We start from the raw sequence: 17,396 nt of genomic DNA, 5'->3' as shown, positions 1-17,396 counted from the left end.
CCTCCTCAGGCTTTGTCTTCATTTCGTGAAGATATAACGGTGCAAGTTATATTACGATCTTGAGCTATATTCATGTTAATTCTGTAATTTTCTTCTTTGCATATGCATGTTATTCACATAATGTTCTTCTAAGTCTTTATCAATTGTGCCTACTAGCTTTTTTTTGTGCATTTTTCCCACGGCCTTTTCTATTTTTGCTTAAGCCATGTGTGACCCTTGCAGGGTCATCCTCCCTATGACCACTTTGTTAGCTCCCTATGACACATAAAAGAACAAACAAAAGTGATCGGCTTCATACGAATAAAAATGCTAACTTGTCAGTTGGGGCTGAGATTTGTTAGTGACACAGGAAGTGCAACATTCTATCTAGAAGAAATAAGTCAGAAAATCATTCACTAATGGTTTATATATCGATTTAAATCTTGCAACATGGATGTGAAATTTCTGATTTCCATGTCATTTATGCATGCCTTGTGTGAGATGTCTGCTTCGCCTTGATCAAATAGTTAAAAAAGAAATTAAGTTAGGAAGATATGCCTCTTGTGTCTAGGAATAGTGATTCAGAGGAATCATTATGGTCTTTCCTCACTGTTGTAAGAAGAATAGCAAATTTGCTAAAATTCATTGAGGGCGGTTAATGTGAAACATAGGAACAAATGCAGTATGATAGAAAGTAAGATGGAGCAGATACTGGACCAGGGATGATTTAGTTGCACATTTTAGGTCTGTGTAACTGTCATGGTCTCTTAACATCGATCCTAGATTGTCTATCTTGTAGCTATAGGCACACAGTATGTTAGATGTATCTTTTATATGTAAAATTGAACTTTTTTTGTGGTAACAAATTGAGTCTAGCTGATTTTAAAATAAAATTAAGATATCTGAAAAACAGTATAAGTGACTTTGAGTTGGTACTGTGTCACTGGGTTGTGTCAACAAAATTTTTTGTTACTACTTAATCTGGAAGATTTATTTTGTCTAATAAATAGGTTATATTTTAATGATTGATAGATATATTTCGACAAATGCTCCATGACAAGGGAGAAAAATATGATGTATCAAGGACCATGAGGGGGAAAAAAAAAAGCTTGGCTACAACTAAAGTGTAAAATATAAATTATTTATGATAAATTTAGTAGAAAATGGCCTGTTTTAGGTCTTTGTCCATTGAAGATGCTCGATCAGTTGTCTTTAAGCTATTCTTTTAGACATTATATATGGATCAGCTACAACTGCAAGCCTGTTATTGCATAAACTGAATGACTGTTTGTTGTGCTGCATTTAATTTTCACTTCTGTTAAACATCGTGCTTGAATTAGCCAGTAAATCGAGTGGGTTCATGTGTCAAACTGCCTGTTTGACCTCACTTATTATGTTTCTATGAAGCAGAAATTCTTCATGTTAATTTTTGAATTTAAGATACAGTGCAGCATGAGACAAATTAATATACACACCGAAAGACAGGATTATCTATAAGTCATTCTTTTTTATTTGTCCTTGGTGTTTTGCTTCATACGGTGTAAATGTTGGTGCACCCTTGTGTTATGGCTCTGACACGCACAAGCTTTTGTTTTTTTTCTTCTGTTTTTGCAGGTAATAGTTTATTTGCAATCTGGTGTATTTTGAGAGTTTGGTGGAATACTTATCCACAGCTGCGGTCCTTGTGGAATGGAGAACCATCCAGCTGGGAAGTTGAGACTGCTTAGAACGAAGAGTGGGAAAGTTTCAGCTGCAAGAGATTCCCATATATCTTACTTACTAGTTACAAATAATTGTCACAGTTCTCATTTATATAACATTCAAATTCCTGTGCCACCGTCTGAGGTCTCTGGACTCGACAGAGATTTGGCATCATTACTGTTCAATGGAAGAAAAAGAGAACATACCTGAACTCCATGCTTCTGCACGGTTGACTTTAGCACCTCAGATTAGGTGCACAAACATATACGAAATATGACATAGTCAACAAATCCATGTTGCAAAATACCAGAAATCAAAATATTGGTTTCTTTGCAGGGCATGCAATGATTTGAGTTAATTATATATCTTCCTGTTGTAATCTAATTCATGTTTTCCCTTTGTGCTTGTAAGTATATCTGACGATAAAAGGGTGGTTCTGACTCTGACTGTTGTTTGTACCATTCTCTATGAGAGAATGTGTGTTGTGTTCCTGAGAGGGTTCTTGGAGTCAGGCTACTTATTGTTCTTAAAGCAATGGCCTTGTGCTTCTATAGTGTGAAACTGCTACATGTAATATTAAAAGTATGGAATGCATACATCATGTTAATTTCGGAGCAAGCATTCATCGTCAGCAGCATACAGCCTTATCTTGGAAAATATCAACCAAGACTAGCGGCATATGCGATACCATGATCAGACTTACTTCGTGTCTACTCGATCATCTTCTATTCACCATCCTTGCTGCTGTTTCTGAGACAATCTGGACTTCGTCAGGAAATGCCCTATTTGTTTGCTTCTCTGAGAGCTGCCACATGATATCATTCATATCTGAAGATAATGCCTTTGCAGTTGTTTGAGTGCTCGAGGAGAATTCTTTATGTACATTGTACATATTTGTCCTCTTCGATGCTTGACATGTCATCGGGAAGTGAATCTTTCATGTCTGGCCAGAGTTGAGGGCTCCTACACTGAATCTGACAGCAGTTGTGTTAGTAAACTATTCAGTTCATGATGCGAGGGTGGACGCGGAAACATTCAAGCCATCAACATGATAAATTAATGGGTCCACACTTTCTTGAATGGTAAGAAAAGAAAGGACGTGACATGCAGCAATTCCACAAAGCAGAAACGATCGCCCGGTGATGGGAGCTCACCTGCTTTGGCTTTCTCATTCGATCTTGGTTGGTTGACTTTTGACTCGGTCTAGGTAGCAGTTGGCCTGATGGATCCACAAGAAATAGATAATGGATATATTATTAGCTCTTACTTGGTCATGGACTTCTTCTTCGTCAACAGAACTTGTCATGATAAACTTAACATGCGTGCATTGCGGCAGGAGGTTGGAGACAGTGATCACAATGGAGTTGCGGGAGCAAACGATGGGTCTCAACTGATCTGCCGAAGCGAGGAGACGGACTTGTTCTGCAGATTGTTTTCGCAAGAAGTCTTCTGGCGTTGAAGCTCTGCCGTATTAGCAATGGCATCCCCATGCATCTGGAGACACTGCAGTTGGAGCAGGAGGCTAGCGCATCACAGATGTTTAGTTTTTCTCCTTGGCTTTCTCACTCAAATGTTGGTGGTGACTTCAGACACCGACAGTCAAGATGGTATGCTATTTCTGGACTTCTTTGGTAGTGATTGGTCCATATCTTTCAGTCTGAAAGCCACTGGTATTGCTCCTCTGTTTGATTCGTAGCAAGATCTAATTCATTTATCTGCACTCATCAAAGCATTGCTTGGAGTTTAACTTCATTTGAATTGCAAATTGAATGGTGATCAAGATTACTAATAATTAAGGAGTTTCATAGTCACTTTCTCTAGTTACAGCATATTTTTGGAAGCCTCTAAGGTTCTTTGCCAGTGGATCCTTTTTTAGCAGAGTTCGCCAGTCATTTCTAATGATGTTATTTTCTTATGACATCTTTAGTCAAAGAAAGCCTCAAGTCCTCCACATTATGGTAGACAGGGATCTGAAGTTATGCATGTTCGTAGTCCTAAGAAACACTTGCACATGCTTCTTGGTGGTGCAGCTATGACAGATCAAAATGGGCTTGCAGCTATAACAGAGCTAAATAAGAAATATTCAGTTTAGGCAATTTTTGGTTCTTGTTTAAGGTTTATCTCTAATGTATCTTCATTTTCCTTGTAGCTGCTGCTCTGAATGCCCTTGCCACGCTGTGGAAGAACATCCCATCCAATTGGAGAAGTTCCGATCCTTGTGGTGACAATTGGGTTGGTATAAGTTGCAACAACGAATCACGTGTAACCTCCATGTGAGTCCTCAAACAAATAGTTTATTTAAGTTTATTGGCTTAATTGTAAAGTTAACTGCATCACTTGGAACAATCTGACTGTCATGTGTATACATATGTTCTCAGATCTCTATCCAGCTTGGGACTGAAAGGAACACTTACTGGAGACATCCAGTATTTGACCGAGCTGCAAGCTTTGTGAGTTCTCTATTATCATGTCCTCTTTTGAGTGTTGTGCTCTCATATTATCTTATTTTGCTCCTTGATGACATGATGTCGATTAACTCGATGATATTATGTGTTTTCTTTCTTTCTGTGGTAATTAAGCTGTTGAAACATGATACTTGAATAATGTAGCCAGAGCCAACAGTCTCATTTTTAGTTTCTTTAGCTGATTTTTGTTGGTCCGTCTATTCATAATTCTCCTGAAATCCTTGATATTTTAATGATCTACCTGAATTTACCACTTGTAGGGATTTGTCTTACAACAAGGGTTTGACTGGTGGCCTTCCATCATCAATTGGGAGTTTGAGTAAACTTGTAAACCTGTAAACAATCTGAACCAGCCATATATTTATGTTCATATCTGCAGTCTTATATCTTGATTATGTTGCCATTCTTCTTTCCAGGATACTTGTTGGCTGCAGTTTCTCTGGTGAAATACCACCCGAGATAGGCTCTCTTTCACTCTTGACCTTTTTGTAAGATAAAGATACTCACCTTTGCATTTTTGTCTTGAACCATTCATTGGTGATGAAACCATCTGTGCTTGCATATCAACAGAAAATTATTGAAGTACTATGACAAGTATAGTAGCTGACAAAATTAAGGAGAAAGGGAGATCCTAGCGTACCTGAGACGTAGAAATTGATAATGCAAAAAGTGATTTCATCTTTCTTACACGATGCTGTTTTCTGAGGATTTATTGTTGCTCTCATCGTCTTATGGAATTACTATCATGTAGATAGAATCAGTCAACTCAAGAGATCTAAATCTGGCATAACTACTCAAACAAAGGACAAAAATAAACTCAAAATGGATTTTTTTTAATTTAAAAGGTATAAATTCGTTTTACTCGTTGCCTGAACATTGCCATTGAGAAAAGAGATATTTTAATTTTAATTTTTCATGCTTATTTTTTTTATGTTGCTCAATATTTCTTCTTGCAGATCCTTGAATTCTAATAGCTTCACCGGAGGCATACCTTCTAGTATTGGCAATCTGTCAAATCTTTATTGGCTCGATTTAGCTGACAACAAGCTTAGTGGGACAATCCCAGTCAGTCCGGGTCTGGATTCATTAACTTATACCAAACACTTGTATGTATGCTGTAATTTAATTTTATTAACTTCCTATTCTTAAATCAACTATGATGAATAACATAAAAGTGCATTTCAGCCATTTTGGAATGAATCAACTTTCTGGAACCATCCCAAGAAATATTTTCAGCTCCGATATGCAACTAATACATGTGTAAGCTTCTGTAACCTATTCCAAGTATCAATGATTGAGGAACCATTTCATTGATTTCCTATCTAAACTATTGACTTGTTCATTCCTCAGGTTGTTTGATAATAATAATCTCACAGGATCCATCCCTCCCACTTTGGGACTTGTTAAAACTCTAGAGGTCTTGTAAGTCCCTAAACTTGAAATGAAGCATTTGTAGTAAGAACCAAAGTTGACTGTTGCATATTTGACAGACGTTTGGACAAGAATTCATTGACTGGGCCTGTTCCATCTAATCTCAACAATCTTACTAAAGTTGCAGAATTGTAAGTCATTTTTCTTTGGGATAAATAAGTATGTTTCTCCATCTACATGTTCTGATAAGACACTTGAACAATCCTGACATTGTGTAGGCATCTAGCAAACAACCAATTGACGGGCCCTTTGCCAAATCTAACAGGAATGAGTGCACTCAGCTTTGTGTAAGTATGCAATTTTATGCATGGAACCTTTCAATATATTATCAGGAACACCAACTGCTCAATGGTCATGCATGATCTAACTGACAACGCCTGTTTGTCTTGGATGTTCCCTTGCAAGAAGCTTTTAGTTTGAGTTTATTTGTCAGTTGCTTTGTGCATGTCATCAAGAATGTTATTTGATAGAATGTTCAATTGGATATGAACTGACCTGACAAATACCCTTGCAGGGATATGAGCAACAACTCCTTTGATGAATCTGATGTTCCATCATGGTTCTCTACCCTACCCTCTTTAACATCATTGTAATTCTCTCTCCTTTTATATACTATTATCTATTTTGATTTACAGCAAAGTTACACTGGTAATAACTTATGGATGAATTCCATAATAAGAATTTTAGGACACCAACATTTTGTATATGTCGTTTAACCCTGATCCATAAAACATGGTTGACTTTGTAACCATCGTATAATTGTTTTCTCCAAATTGGGCCATATGACAATCACAACATACTTGATGCTCCTGTTTTCTTAAACTCTCCTGCTTCAACTCTATCAGTGATATTTTTATCAATCTCTCCTTCCTGTTGTATAATACATTCAAGATATTTAAAACTTTTACATCTGAAAACTCCTCATGAATCTACTTAAATTAATATCGATTCTCTTCTTTGTTCAAGAGTTATATATTTGATCATAGTCCCAAAAATTGTGCAGCCCTATGCACAAGGTTTCTCTTAATGTCGGTTCTAAGAAGGGTTAATATATTCAATTTTAGTCTTATTTAACTTAGAACTTTTAATCTCTAAAGTTACAACCACTAATTGATGAACCTAATAACATATTGGTAAAATGGGAAGATAGTTATCATGATTTTTTTGCTTTCATTTCAGTAAGTGTTTATCTTTCTTCTCCTCTAAGTGCTTAACCAGGAGATTGGTTGCTGGGATCAAGATTTTTCTAGGAGGACATAGCTATATAAATAGGGATTGTGATTTGATTACTGGAGTATCATTTGCAAAAGAAATCAATTTGGAGATGACAGTATTCTTTTTCTTTAGTATTTTAAAATTGATATCTATACCAGACTACATAGGAAATCTTGATGGAGGCTGTTCAACTATGATTTCTCTTTTAGAGAATTTTATTTGGAGAACTTATTTCATTAGAGGGGAAAAGTTCACTTGGGTGGTATACTGGTATCGAGATATTTCTTAATCCCAAACATTTGACATGACCTATGTTAAAGTAATTCTTGATCTGATCGGGGAGCTCATTTTCTAGTTGTAATAGCATGACCATTTAGGTTCTTATGGTAAATGGATCCATTTATCTATCTTAGAGGAGATACCATTTTTTATACCAGTTTTAATAGTTTGTTGGATCGTCAAGATACTTAGTGGTACATCAACCTATACAGCCTGGTGTCATTCTAAAAACAAAGAAAAAATTGATATACCAAACAGTAATGAGTTATATGGTCCATGCTTGGCCAAACCTATGAATATTTATCAATAAGAACAAATCTAATCAGTATTTAAACCAAGCTTTATGCTATGAATGATTAAGAGCAAATAACATGGTTTTGATGATTCTCGCAACAGCCACTCATAAATCATCTATCGCTTCCTTTTGAATAGCCTTTTCTCATAATTTCATTTTAGGTTGCCTTTTTCAAATTAGCATTGTAGGTAGACCATAGATTTTGCAGTGTGATTGATGCAATTGGCAAGTCAACAATTCCCAAAGATCTCAAACTTGGTTGAGTATGGTATCCTTTGTATTTGAATAGATAATCGGAAAGATGGAAATTTGGATTTTTTTTTTGTCAAAAGTTGTTGACAAGAGTAATTTCTTAAGGATTATTATTTTTCTATGAAAATCCTGTTGTCCCTTTGCCTTGCAAAGAAAAGTTCTCTATTTCACATATTCTTAGCAAGATAACTTTCCTATCTTTTTATCTATATCCTATCACTTTTTTCCTTCCTTTATTATTCCTTTTTGTTAAAGGGAATTTTGTGTCTCCCTTATTGTTAATTAACCGATATAACTAAAGTTTATAAATATGAGACAGTGACTCCTATGTGTATGGAGTTTTAAAGTCCTGACTGTTAGTTTTGAGTTTTAGTTGTCTAGTTTTATGCAATATGGTGTTTTCATGGCACTCTCAGAAGTGAGCATTGACTTTAATGATGCCTATTTTCTTTTTTAATGCATCCTATAATAGCCTGAAGGAACTTCCACAATCTCCAAGTTATTCTGCTCTTCCTAGCATTCCATGTTTTTTCTTCTTGTGACTCTTGTTGTCATTCCTTGCCTATCCAATGGCCGTCGACCCATACACAAACGTCAGCATAGTATGCACACTGCACCTCACTTTAGATCATATTGTATCTTCTTTTGCTCACAAAAGGTATGAAATAAAGGAAACTTATAATATGTTCAACGGCCATTACTCACTACCACCAATAATAGTTACCCTACTACAATTTTGCTCGATTTGGCTACCGATTACCAGTTATATCACCACTAATTTTTGGCACCACCTTTCAGACAATATTGTTTTCACAAAATGATCATCATCTTCATCTGACTCTATATCATTCTCCACTGCCCTTCAGTAGTTATGACTATTTGTCAATTATCACCTACTAGGAGACTTTCCATTTTGAGTGCTTAACTAGCTAGCTCCATACAAGGTCCAACAGTTTCAAGCGCCACTCTGTGTATGCTCATTGATTGACATTTCGAATGCAGGAGTTGGATCATGTAAAAATGTCTTTATTTTTCATGTGCACTTCAAATTTGAATCAAATCAGGTTAAAAATGTCCATTCTAAAATTTTCTGGAACATTCATATAGAGCTAGGTACATTACGTTTTCCTGTTGATCTATAGAAACATAATTGTTTTTAATATAATGTCTGTCTTTTATTGCAGATATCTGGAATACTCAAGAATAGGAGGGCAGATTCCACCAGCAATATTCAACTATTCACCATTACAGACTGTGTGAGTGAAACATGAACAATGTAATGTATAATTGTATATGATGATTTTTCTCTCTCCCCTCTCTGTCCATGTGGGTGCATGTGCAGGACCATGGAAATTCAAAAAGTCTAGCAGCTGAATTCTTCAAATTTTATTCTGCACATGAATACAAATACCAACTGTATTTATATTCTCTTCAAGTTACAGTTAGATCTTTATGTTAGCTGATTTATTGATCTAATCGATGCAGGAGGCTGAAAGGTAACCGTTTCAATGGCTCTTTTGACATTTCAGCAATTGAAAACAGTCAGCTAGAACTGATTGATTTGCAGGACAATAACATATCTTCCATAGTACTTGGAGGAGGATACAATAAGAAACTTATGTAAGACACTTCCTACATAACACCACTTCAAGAGCTAAAATTGTATTTTTCTTCCTTCTACAATTAACATCATGTGAACCTATATATAATGTAGGATGACCTCTTTAATGTGTTGTTGTAGGGAAATAGTTGTTTGTGACTTTGTGTATACCACCGTTTTTCTCTATGCTACATACTTTGAATTGTTCTACTCATTTACTTGCAGACTTGTGGGGAATCCAGCCTGTGACCAACACGATGATCTATCCTACTGCAAAATTCCACAACTATCTGCTCCTCCATATTCAACTCCACAGAACTGTGTGCCAGTTGCTTGTGCTTCAGATCAGAACCTCAGTCCTAATTGTAGTTGTGCATATCCATATACAGGCACTCTTTATTTCAGATCTCCTTCGTATTCAGACCTTCAGAATACCACTTATTACCATATCTTGGAACGGGAACTAAAAGCTTCATTTCTAAAAGAGGTTCCTGTAGATTCTGTGTCTCTTAATAACTCTTTTGTGAATTCCTTTAACAATCTGGAAATGAATTTGCAAGTCTTTCCAAGTGGTAAAACACGTTTTAGTGAAGTAGATGTTTCTACACTTGGCTCTATGCTAAGCAATCAAATTTTCAAGCCTCCAAGTAAGATTTTTGGGCCATTCTACTTCATAGGACAAGCATACCCTGCTGCACCTGGTAATTTTGGGTACTCAACCAGTTTTAGATTACTAATGAAAACAGTTGATGGCATTTTAAATTATCTGTTTTTGTATAAATGATGCATGCATGCAGAAATTGCAACAAGTAAGAAATCAAATCACCTGCCTGTGATTATTGGAGCAGCAGCTGGAGCAGCAGCACTTGCTCTAGTATTTATTGGTTGTGCAGCATTTGTCATTACACACAGAAGAAAAGTAAAAAGAACTGCACAGAGAAGACAGGCTTCTGGTGAGAGTTTATATAAAGTAACATTATACATTTTCAACTAATTTAGCAGTATGCTTTCTTACTTTTAGGATCCTGGGACTTCACAAAAGGCAGCAGCAGTAGCAGCATTCCACAGATAAAAGGTGCAAGACATTTTTCATTCAATGATGTAAAGAAGTGCACTAATAACTTTTCAGAAGCCAATGAGATTGGAGATGGTGGATATGGAAAGGTAATTCCTACTCATCAGATGGTCACTCTTCGGATTATACATTTATGTTATTTACATCTTAAATTAGTAGGTTGTTTCATTAATTCTTGTGTTGGGGGTGGAGGGGGGGACATTCGCTTAGATTGGATCTGATATCCCCAACAACAACAAGAAGCTGTAATGTCCCAACTATTATGGTTGTGATGTTCTGATATCTGATTGTATTTTAATCAAATCTTGTTTTAGAACCAAGGAGGAAATGATTCATATACATCTAGGTAACTTTGATAGAATAGAAGCAACCTGATTCTAGGGAATAAAAGAAAAAGATTACTTCAAAAAAGGTACAATGAATAGCTACAATGAGATGGTGACTTCTGAAATGCATTTTTTAAAACCATTAATATCAAGCCCCTTTGTGAAAAAGTTTTGCAGAAAAGAATATATAAGCACAATGATTTTTCAGGTAAAAAAAAAAAAATCAGTGCATGAGGCTCCCACTAATATGAGGCTTGGGAAGGGTTAATGTCCCATAAATGAGTCCCCTTCCACCATATTTCCCTTGTTTGCCAACAATAAAAGATAAACAATTATGAATAAGATATTCTCCTCGATATGCAAACCAAGCTATTATTCTCAATAACTACATGTTATTTGTGTCATGATTTTCCTAGCTATTTGTTCTTATTTTCTTTTATAAGAGCTGAATTGTCCGAAACAGTTCTATTAGAAGATGCAATCATCTTATAAAGTTAACATGCTCAGAAAGTTGCAAGAGTATGAATATGAAATATTATATTTGCATATGAAGGCTTAGGGGATGAATAATTTGTTGATATTATTACTATATTTGCCATAGACAATTAGTTAAAATAATATTATTTTTGATCAAACTAAAAAATAAAAAATAAAAAGACAATAGTGGATCTAATCTTACAGGTTTACAAAGGAGTACTCAGTAATGGTCAACTTGTTGCTGTCAAAAGGGCACAGGAGGGTTCCACACAGGGTGTGCTTGAATTTAACACTGAAGTAGAACTACTTTCAAGAGTTCACCATAAGAACCTTGTTAGTTTGGCTGGTTTCTGCTTTGATCAAGATGAACAGATACTGGTCTACGATTATGTTCCAAATGGTACACTGAAAGAAAGCTTATCAGGTACTTGACTAACTCTTGTGCATGTTCTGATGATTCCTATTCAACAGCAAGACTAAGGACACAGAGAAATGAACTATTGTCATCTTCTGGATCAATGTATCTCTTTTTCCGGTTCTGTAGAGCTCTTAAGGAAGCACACAAATTTTACCAAATGAGGCATTCCTTTTTAGCTGCTCCTATATGCATTTCCTCTATTTGCACAAGTAATGTGTTAGTGAAGCCACTGTATTTATTGTAACAGTATTTGAAGAAGATTGTGATAGCATTGCAGATACTAGGAACTGATTGTTGATGAGGTATTAGACTGTGGCTCATTGGTTTGCTCAATAACCTATTTGTCTTAAGAATCTGAACCGAATCATTTCGTAATAAAGCTGAAATTGTTTGTCTAACCAGTCATGACTAAGAATTCCTAGTTGCCTTATGTAGGACAATTATTTATGAGCCTTGAAAACGTCTCATGTTGAATAGTCACTTTTTCCTAATTTATTTATTTGGCAGAAAATATGACTATTTTTTTCTAATGTTGGCCAAACTGCAAATAGTCTTGAATTGTTTCTGGTTAGAGCCTTAATTCATATTTATAACCTTGCCTCCGAGTTTTCATTTCACTGTAATGAGGAAGATTGCTGTAAAATTTACTATTGTTCTCCAAAGTTTTCCTCATTATCATCAAATTAACTAAACATTGGCAAAAATAATTACTGAAGGACATGCATTTTATGCATATAGGATCCTCCTTTACATCAATAATGCATATCTACAAAATGGAATCTCTTCAGTCAACTTTAGTTCCTTTCTCCATCCCTTATCATTGGGTGTATCTCGATTGCCTCATTTTTACATGGTAGCATATCACATGCAGGGAAATCTGGAGTCCGTTTAGATTGGAAAAGGAGGCTCAGAGTTGCCCTTGGTGCAGCTAGAGGTCTTGCTTACCTGCATGAGCTTGCTAGTCCTCCCATAGTACATAGAGATATCAAATCCAGCAACATCCTTCTGGATGAAAATTTGAATGCAAAAGTTTCTGATTTTGGACTTTCTAAGCCACTTGGAGACGAGAAAAAGGGTCATGTCAGCACACAAGTGAAAGGAACCATGGTTGGTGTTCAACTATTATCCATTTTTTTAGCTTTCTAAAGAGAATTTCTATAGGCATCACGATGATATTGTTGGTTCTAACTTTCGAAATGGTTTTTGTTGTGAACATAGGGCTACTTAGATCCTGAATATTACATGACTCAACAGTTGACTGAGAAGAGTGATGTGTATAGCTTTGGGGTCTTATTACTGGAGTTGGTAACTGCAAAGAAACCTATAGAGCATGGCCGCTATGTTGTAAGAGAAGTAAGGTGTACGATGGACAAGTCAAAAGATTTGTATGGCCTTCATGAGCTCATCGATCCTGCACTTGGTTTGGGCAACAGACTTGGTGGGTTTGAGAAATTTGTCGAGTTGGCAATGAAATGTGTGGAAGAATCAGGAATTGACCGACCCACCATGGGTGAGGTGGTGAAAGAGATTGAGAACATTATGAAGTTGGCTGGCATGAACCCAAATGCTGATTCTGCATCCAATTCCATGAGTTATGCAGGTGCAAGCAGAAGCTCTGTTCGGCATCCATATAGCAATGAGCCCTTCGACTACAGTGGCACTGCACCTTCTTCCAGACCAGAACCCAAGTGAGTAACTCTGACTTTATGCCCTTTGGTTCTTTATAGATACTCCTAGGATATTTGATTTGTTTAATGAAAAGAATAACCTTCGGCTTCTTTGTTGATTTACATGTTTCTTTGCTGAATATGAATCTGGTTATAGTTCAAATATAGTTCATGGTTAGAGATAATAACTTTGGATTGTACAGAGGCACATTAAGCTTCCTCAATCTAATGGTTCAGATGTAACTATGAGCATATTTCAAATATATTTTTTGAGCCTTCAAGGAATAGGGGTCATGTATAAGGGTGCTATAGATGTAACTATGAGCATATTTGTAATTGTCCTAATGCAAATTGCTTTTTGGCTTTTGGCAGGTGAGGGAGATGATCAAGTTCATGGTGTGATATGTGAATGTCTAGTTCTGGGGGTTGATGTGCATGTCACCAGTGTAGATTATGCTTGAATGTGTTTTGCCCAGTGGACTTTGTTGTGTAAAATTAATGCTCTTTAAGCTTGTTTGATTTTGTTTTCTTTGTATGATTTCCATGATTAAGAATGTTGTATTAGACCTGTTGATCCATTTAAAAGCTTAGTTCCTGGATCATATGCTTAAATGCCTTTTGGGCAGAGATGGCTCTGTTATATCTCAGTTAAACCTGTTCAGGAAATGAGAGCTTAAATTTTATTATATATCGGAGTTAATGAGCTTAATACATTAAATTGGGTTGAAATATATTTGGTCACATAATCATTAGGACGGTACTCGAGTATCATGACGATCGAGTAATCATTCGATATTAGATATTATCGGATCCATATGTCTCTCAAGTTTAAAGTTATTCTATCATTTGAGGTCAACTATATAATTTTTTTTTTTTTTATCGTAGATCAATTACTAATAATAATTATATCAGCTCTTCTAACTAAAACATTTATTTTACTCATATTATTTAAAATATTTTTTTTATTTTTTTAAACAACACTTAATTATTCACAAATATTTTTTTTTTATAATTCAAAATCGTATTATATAAAATGCATCAGTGTCCTCACATATTATATTACACATATTATATTACAAAAGAATGAAGCAAACACACGCAATGAAAACGAAGCATTCCAAGACAAATGGAAATGGAGATCGGTAGACGCATCGACATCACTGCAGCGGTTTCATGATCAGCTGGAACGCGGACTTGGTCGCATCATCTTCCTCCTCCCATTCCAGCTGATCCCACCATGATCTCTGACACTTGATCTCTCTCAGCTTCTCCGCCACCAGCGTCAGCTTCTTCAGCTTCGGGCACTCCGCCACCTCCATGCTCTCCAGTGAGGGAAACACCAGCATCTTCCTCTCCTCGCTCACTCTCTTCAGCTCCGGAAGCCCGCGGAGTGCAATCTCCGTGAGGTTGGGAAAAGGGACGATGGCGACACCCCCCGAAGCTCTGCCATCCTCGGTTTCTTCGTCCTCCTTGTGGTAGATCAGCTGTTCCATCCCGTTGCAGCCATATATGTAGAGGCCACGAAGATTCTGGCCGTGACTCCCTCGCCACACGATCTTAGCTTTCAGCAGATGCTCAAGAACCAGATTCTCCAGTCCGCCGCCGCCGCCGCCGATCACCACATCCTCCAACTCCTTCGAATGCGATGCCCGAAGCCATTTCAGTCGCTTCATGTTCTTCCCCATAACCGACGGCAGCTCGATGCTGCTCAAGTCTCTGCAGCCTTTGATCAGCAGCGCCACGGTGGCCGGCGCCAGCCTCCGCGACTGCGCCAGCCTCTCCAGTGCCGCAGCTGTTCCCACCGTGATGTCCAGTATTCGCAGTCGATTCAGCGCTTCCAGCTCCCCCATGTCCACGCCATCGCCACTCGAGCCGGCCTTCCACGACCTGTAGCTCACGATCATCCGCAGGACTCGCAGTTGACCGAGGTCACGGATGAGCCCGTCGGGAATGCTGGCGAGATCGACCGTCCAGTTCAATCCCAAGTACTTCAGCTTGGTCAGAGCTCCCAGTTCCTTGGGCAGCGACTTGAGCTTGGTTCCACAGAGCTCGAGGAATTGCAGCCCAACCAGATTGCCGATCCCCGGCGGAAGCTCCTTGATGGAAGTGGAGTGAAGGTCCAAGACCGCGAGTGATGGCATGAACCCGAAGAAGCCGTCAGGTATCTTCTCGATACCCAAATTGTTCTTGAGCTTCAAGGAGACGAGATCAGGACACTGGGGGGCTTCAGGTAGCACGGCTATCTCGTTGTCCCCCAGCGCTAGTCTCGTCGCACCTGCCCACGTCTCCGCGTCCGGTGCATCCGTCAACCCTTCCCTTTCTCGCACAAACCATCTGTTCTCCTTCTTCCCGCACTCGCAAGCTATCCACAAGACCGTGGCACGGATCACCGGGTGCATCCTGGTGTAGCCATTTGCGTCGACTCTGTCGATCAACGAAGCCGCGCTCAGAACTCCGAGGAGGTAGCACGCTCTGTTGTTGGCCTCTTCGACGTCTTCGAAGTCGCCCAGAATTCCCTCGCCGATCCAGCATTCTTGGAGCAAGTTCTGGTGAAGGCGACAGCCTTCCCGGTACAAGGCGAAGTGCAAGGCGCAGGATCTCGATGTGTCATCGGGCAGCAGATCGTAGCTGAGCTTGAGGGGACGAAGCACATGCTCTGCGATGCCTGGAAGCTGGGCCGGGTCGCTGTTCATGATCGCCACCGCATGCTTCCACTCCTCGAGAGATCGTTTGCTCGCCAGAGCTCGCGCGACGGCGATGAGTACGAGCGGCAAGCCACCGCATTTCCTCACCAAAATCTCCGCTTGCCGCCGGATTCCCGGGTGGGAATCGATCATCTCCTCGCCTGCCGTCTCCGTGAACAGCTTCCAGGCCGCATCCCATGGTAAGGCTTCTACCTTGATCTTCTTCTTCGCGCCCATCTGGTCACAGAGATCTTCGTTTCGCGTCGCCAGTACGATCTTGCACTTCGATCTCCGCTTGGGAATGGGAACTCCCACCGTTCGAAGGTCCAGAGAACGGCAAACGCCATCCAGTATCAGTACGAACCTCATCTTGTTGAGGACCCTGAACAGGGTTGCTGCTTTCTCCTCCTGCGATCCCCTGTTCTTCCGTGACAAGCCCAAACGATCCCCAATCATCCTCTGAATGCGATCGACGCCCAGACCTCTACATGCATCGATGAAGATGACCACGTCGAGATGGGTCGCATCAGCGAGGAACTCGTTGTGGAATCTGCTCAACAGTGCCGTCTTACCGACGCCGCCCATGCCGTAGATTCCCACGATGCCTACGGCATCATCTTCTAAGACTCGACGCAGCTGCTCGAGAACCAAATCCATGCCCACAGTCGGTGAACTCGGCACCTCCTCGAATCGATCGGGAAACACTTCGTCAGCGACCTGGTCGAAGGATCCTTTGCTCTTCAAGTAGCGTACCTCGGCAATCATCTCATCGGCTCTGCTGCTGAGCCGATAGCTCGACCAAACATTTGGTGCAAGATTTCCTGGAAGCATCAACCTTCGCTCGAATTCTGTGCTGATCTTAGAGAACTTGCTCTCGAGGGATTCCACCCGGTCCAACCACCACATGACTTGGCTCCTCGGCTGCTTCCCCCCTCTCCTAGCTTTGACGACATCTCTCTCGACATCCTCTCTCTTGCTTTTGAGCTCGTAGATCTCCACCGCTAGAGAGTCGAGGAACTCTCTGCAGAGGATGATGTATCTGCATGCTCGAATGAAGCAACGGAGGAAGGAGCGGAAGATGGAGATCATGGTTGTACGTGGAGAGAAGGGATACGGAGGGATGAACCAAGGGAAGAAACGTGGTGCAGTGAGCTCGGATGGACATAGTTGTCACAGCATGGTGCTAGATAGAAGCTAGCAACCTACAAATCTCAGTGAATTCATAAAGAGGAAGAACGATCGATCGAGAAGACAGACGATGCATCGAGCGAAGAAGATGACTCCAACATGAACACAATCCGCGAGTATGGTTTGGTGAAGGGAGATCGCAAGACGAACAAGAGATTTAGACTTACATGTAGGAGAGACCTGACACGGAAGAATGGAAGAATTCCATGATGTGAGATGTGGCAGGAAATAGTTTTAGTGGTGTGCATGAACACCACAACCTGCACAACCCATTGCATGACTGCATTGCCTGTATCAATCGATCGGGGCCACTCCTTGACAGTGTCAAATCTATATCAAAAGGA

At 39.2% G+C, this 17,396-nt stretch overlaps 2 protein-coding genes across 2 annotated transcripts; one reads left to right on the top strand and one right to left on the bottom strand.

Moving 5' to 3' along the window:
• Positions 1 to 3,019: 3,019 nt before the first annotated feature.
• Positions 3,020 to 13,763, top strand: LOC135649651 (leucine-rich repeat receptor protein kinase HPCA1-like). The gene is made up of 20 exons (XM_065168253.1): positions 3,020 to 3,287; positions 3,830 to 3,953; positions 4,059 to 4,130; positions 4,406 to 4,480; positions 4,562 to 4,633; positions 5,102 to 5,251; positions 5,331 to 5,405; positions 5,496 to 5,567; positions 5,636 to 5,707; positions 5,795 to 5,863; positions 6,091 to 6,165; positions 8,802 to 8,873; positions 9,103 to 9,237; positions 9,443 to 9,918; positions 10,015 to 10,170; positions 10,239 to 10,381; positions 11,300 to 11,519; positions 12,385 to 12,620; positions 12,732 to 13,201; positions 13,553 to 13,763. The coding sequence occupies exons 1-20, from the start codon at positions 3,158 to 3,160 to the stop codon at positions 13,554 to 13,556; spliced, it is 2,898 nt and encodes a 965-aa protein (XP_065024325.1). The 5' UTR covers positions 3,020 to 3,157; the 3' UTR covers positions 13,557 to 13,763.
• Positions 13,764 to 14,222: 459 nt separating this feature from the next.
• On the bottom strand, positions 14,223 to 17,082 carry LOC103997227 (disease resistance protein RPS2-like). Its single transcript, XM_009418398.3, has one exon. It carries the CDS (start codon positions 16,951 to 16,953, stop codon positions 14,338 to 14,340), a length of 2,616 nt encoding a protein of 871 aa, XP_009416673.2. The 5' UTR covers positions 16,954 to 17,082; the 3' UTR covers positions 14,223 to 14,337.
• Between the last annotated feature and the right edge of the window lie 314 nt (positions 17,083 to 17,396).

This window comes from Musa acuminata, chromosome BXJ3-9, assembly GCF_036884655.1.
Source record: "Musa acuminata AAA Group cultivar baxijiao chromosome BXJ3-9, Cavendish_Baxijiao_AAA, whole genome shotgun sequence".
Classification (NCBI taxonomy): domain Eukaryota; kingdom Viridiplantae; phylum Streptophyta; class Magnoliopsida; order Zingiberales; family Musaceae; genus Musa; species Musa acuminata.
This window is presented reverse-complemented; position numbering and strand designations above follow the sequence as displayed.

Coding starts and splice junctions, on each gene's coding strand:
- LOC103997227 (XM_009418398.3), bottom strand. CDS start 16,953: ATGATCTCCATCTTCCGCTCCTTCCTCCGTTGCTTCATTCGAGCATGC.
- LOC135649651 (XM_065168253.1), top strand. CDS start 3,158: ATGGCATCCCCATGCATCTGGAGACACTGCAGTTGGAGCAGGAGGCTA. Junction 8,874..9,102: donor TATTCACCATTACAGACTGT/GTGAGTGAAACA, acceptor TAATCGATGCAG/GAGGCTGAAAGGTAACCGTT. Junction 10,171..10,238: donor ACAGAGAAGACAGGCTTCTG/GTGAGAGTTTAT, acceptor TCTTACTTTTAG/GATCCTGGGACTTCACAAAA.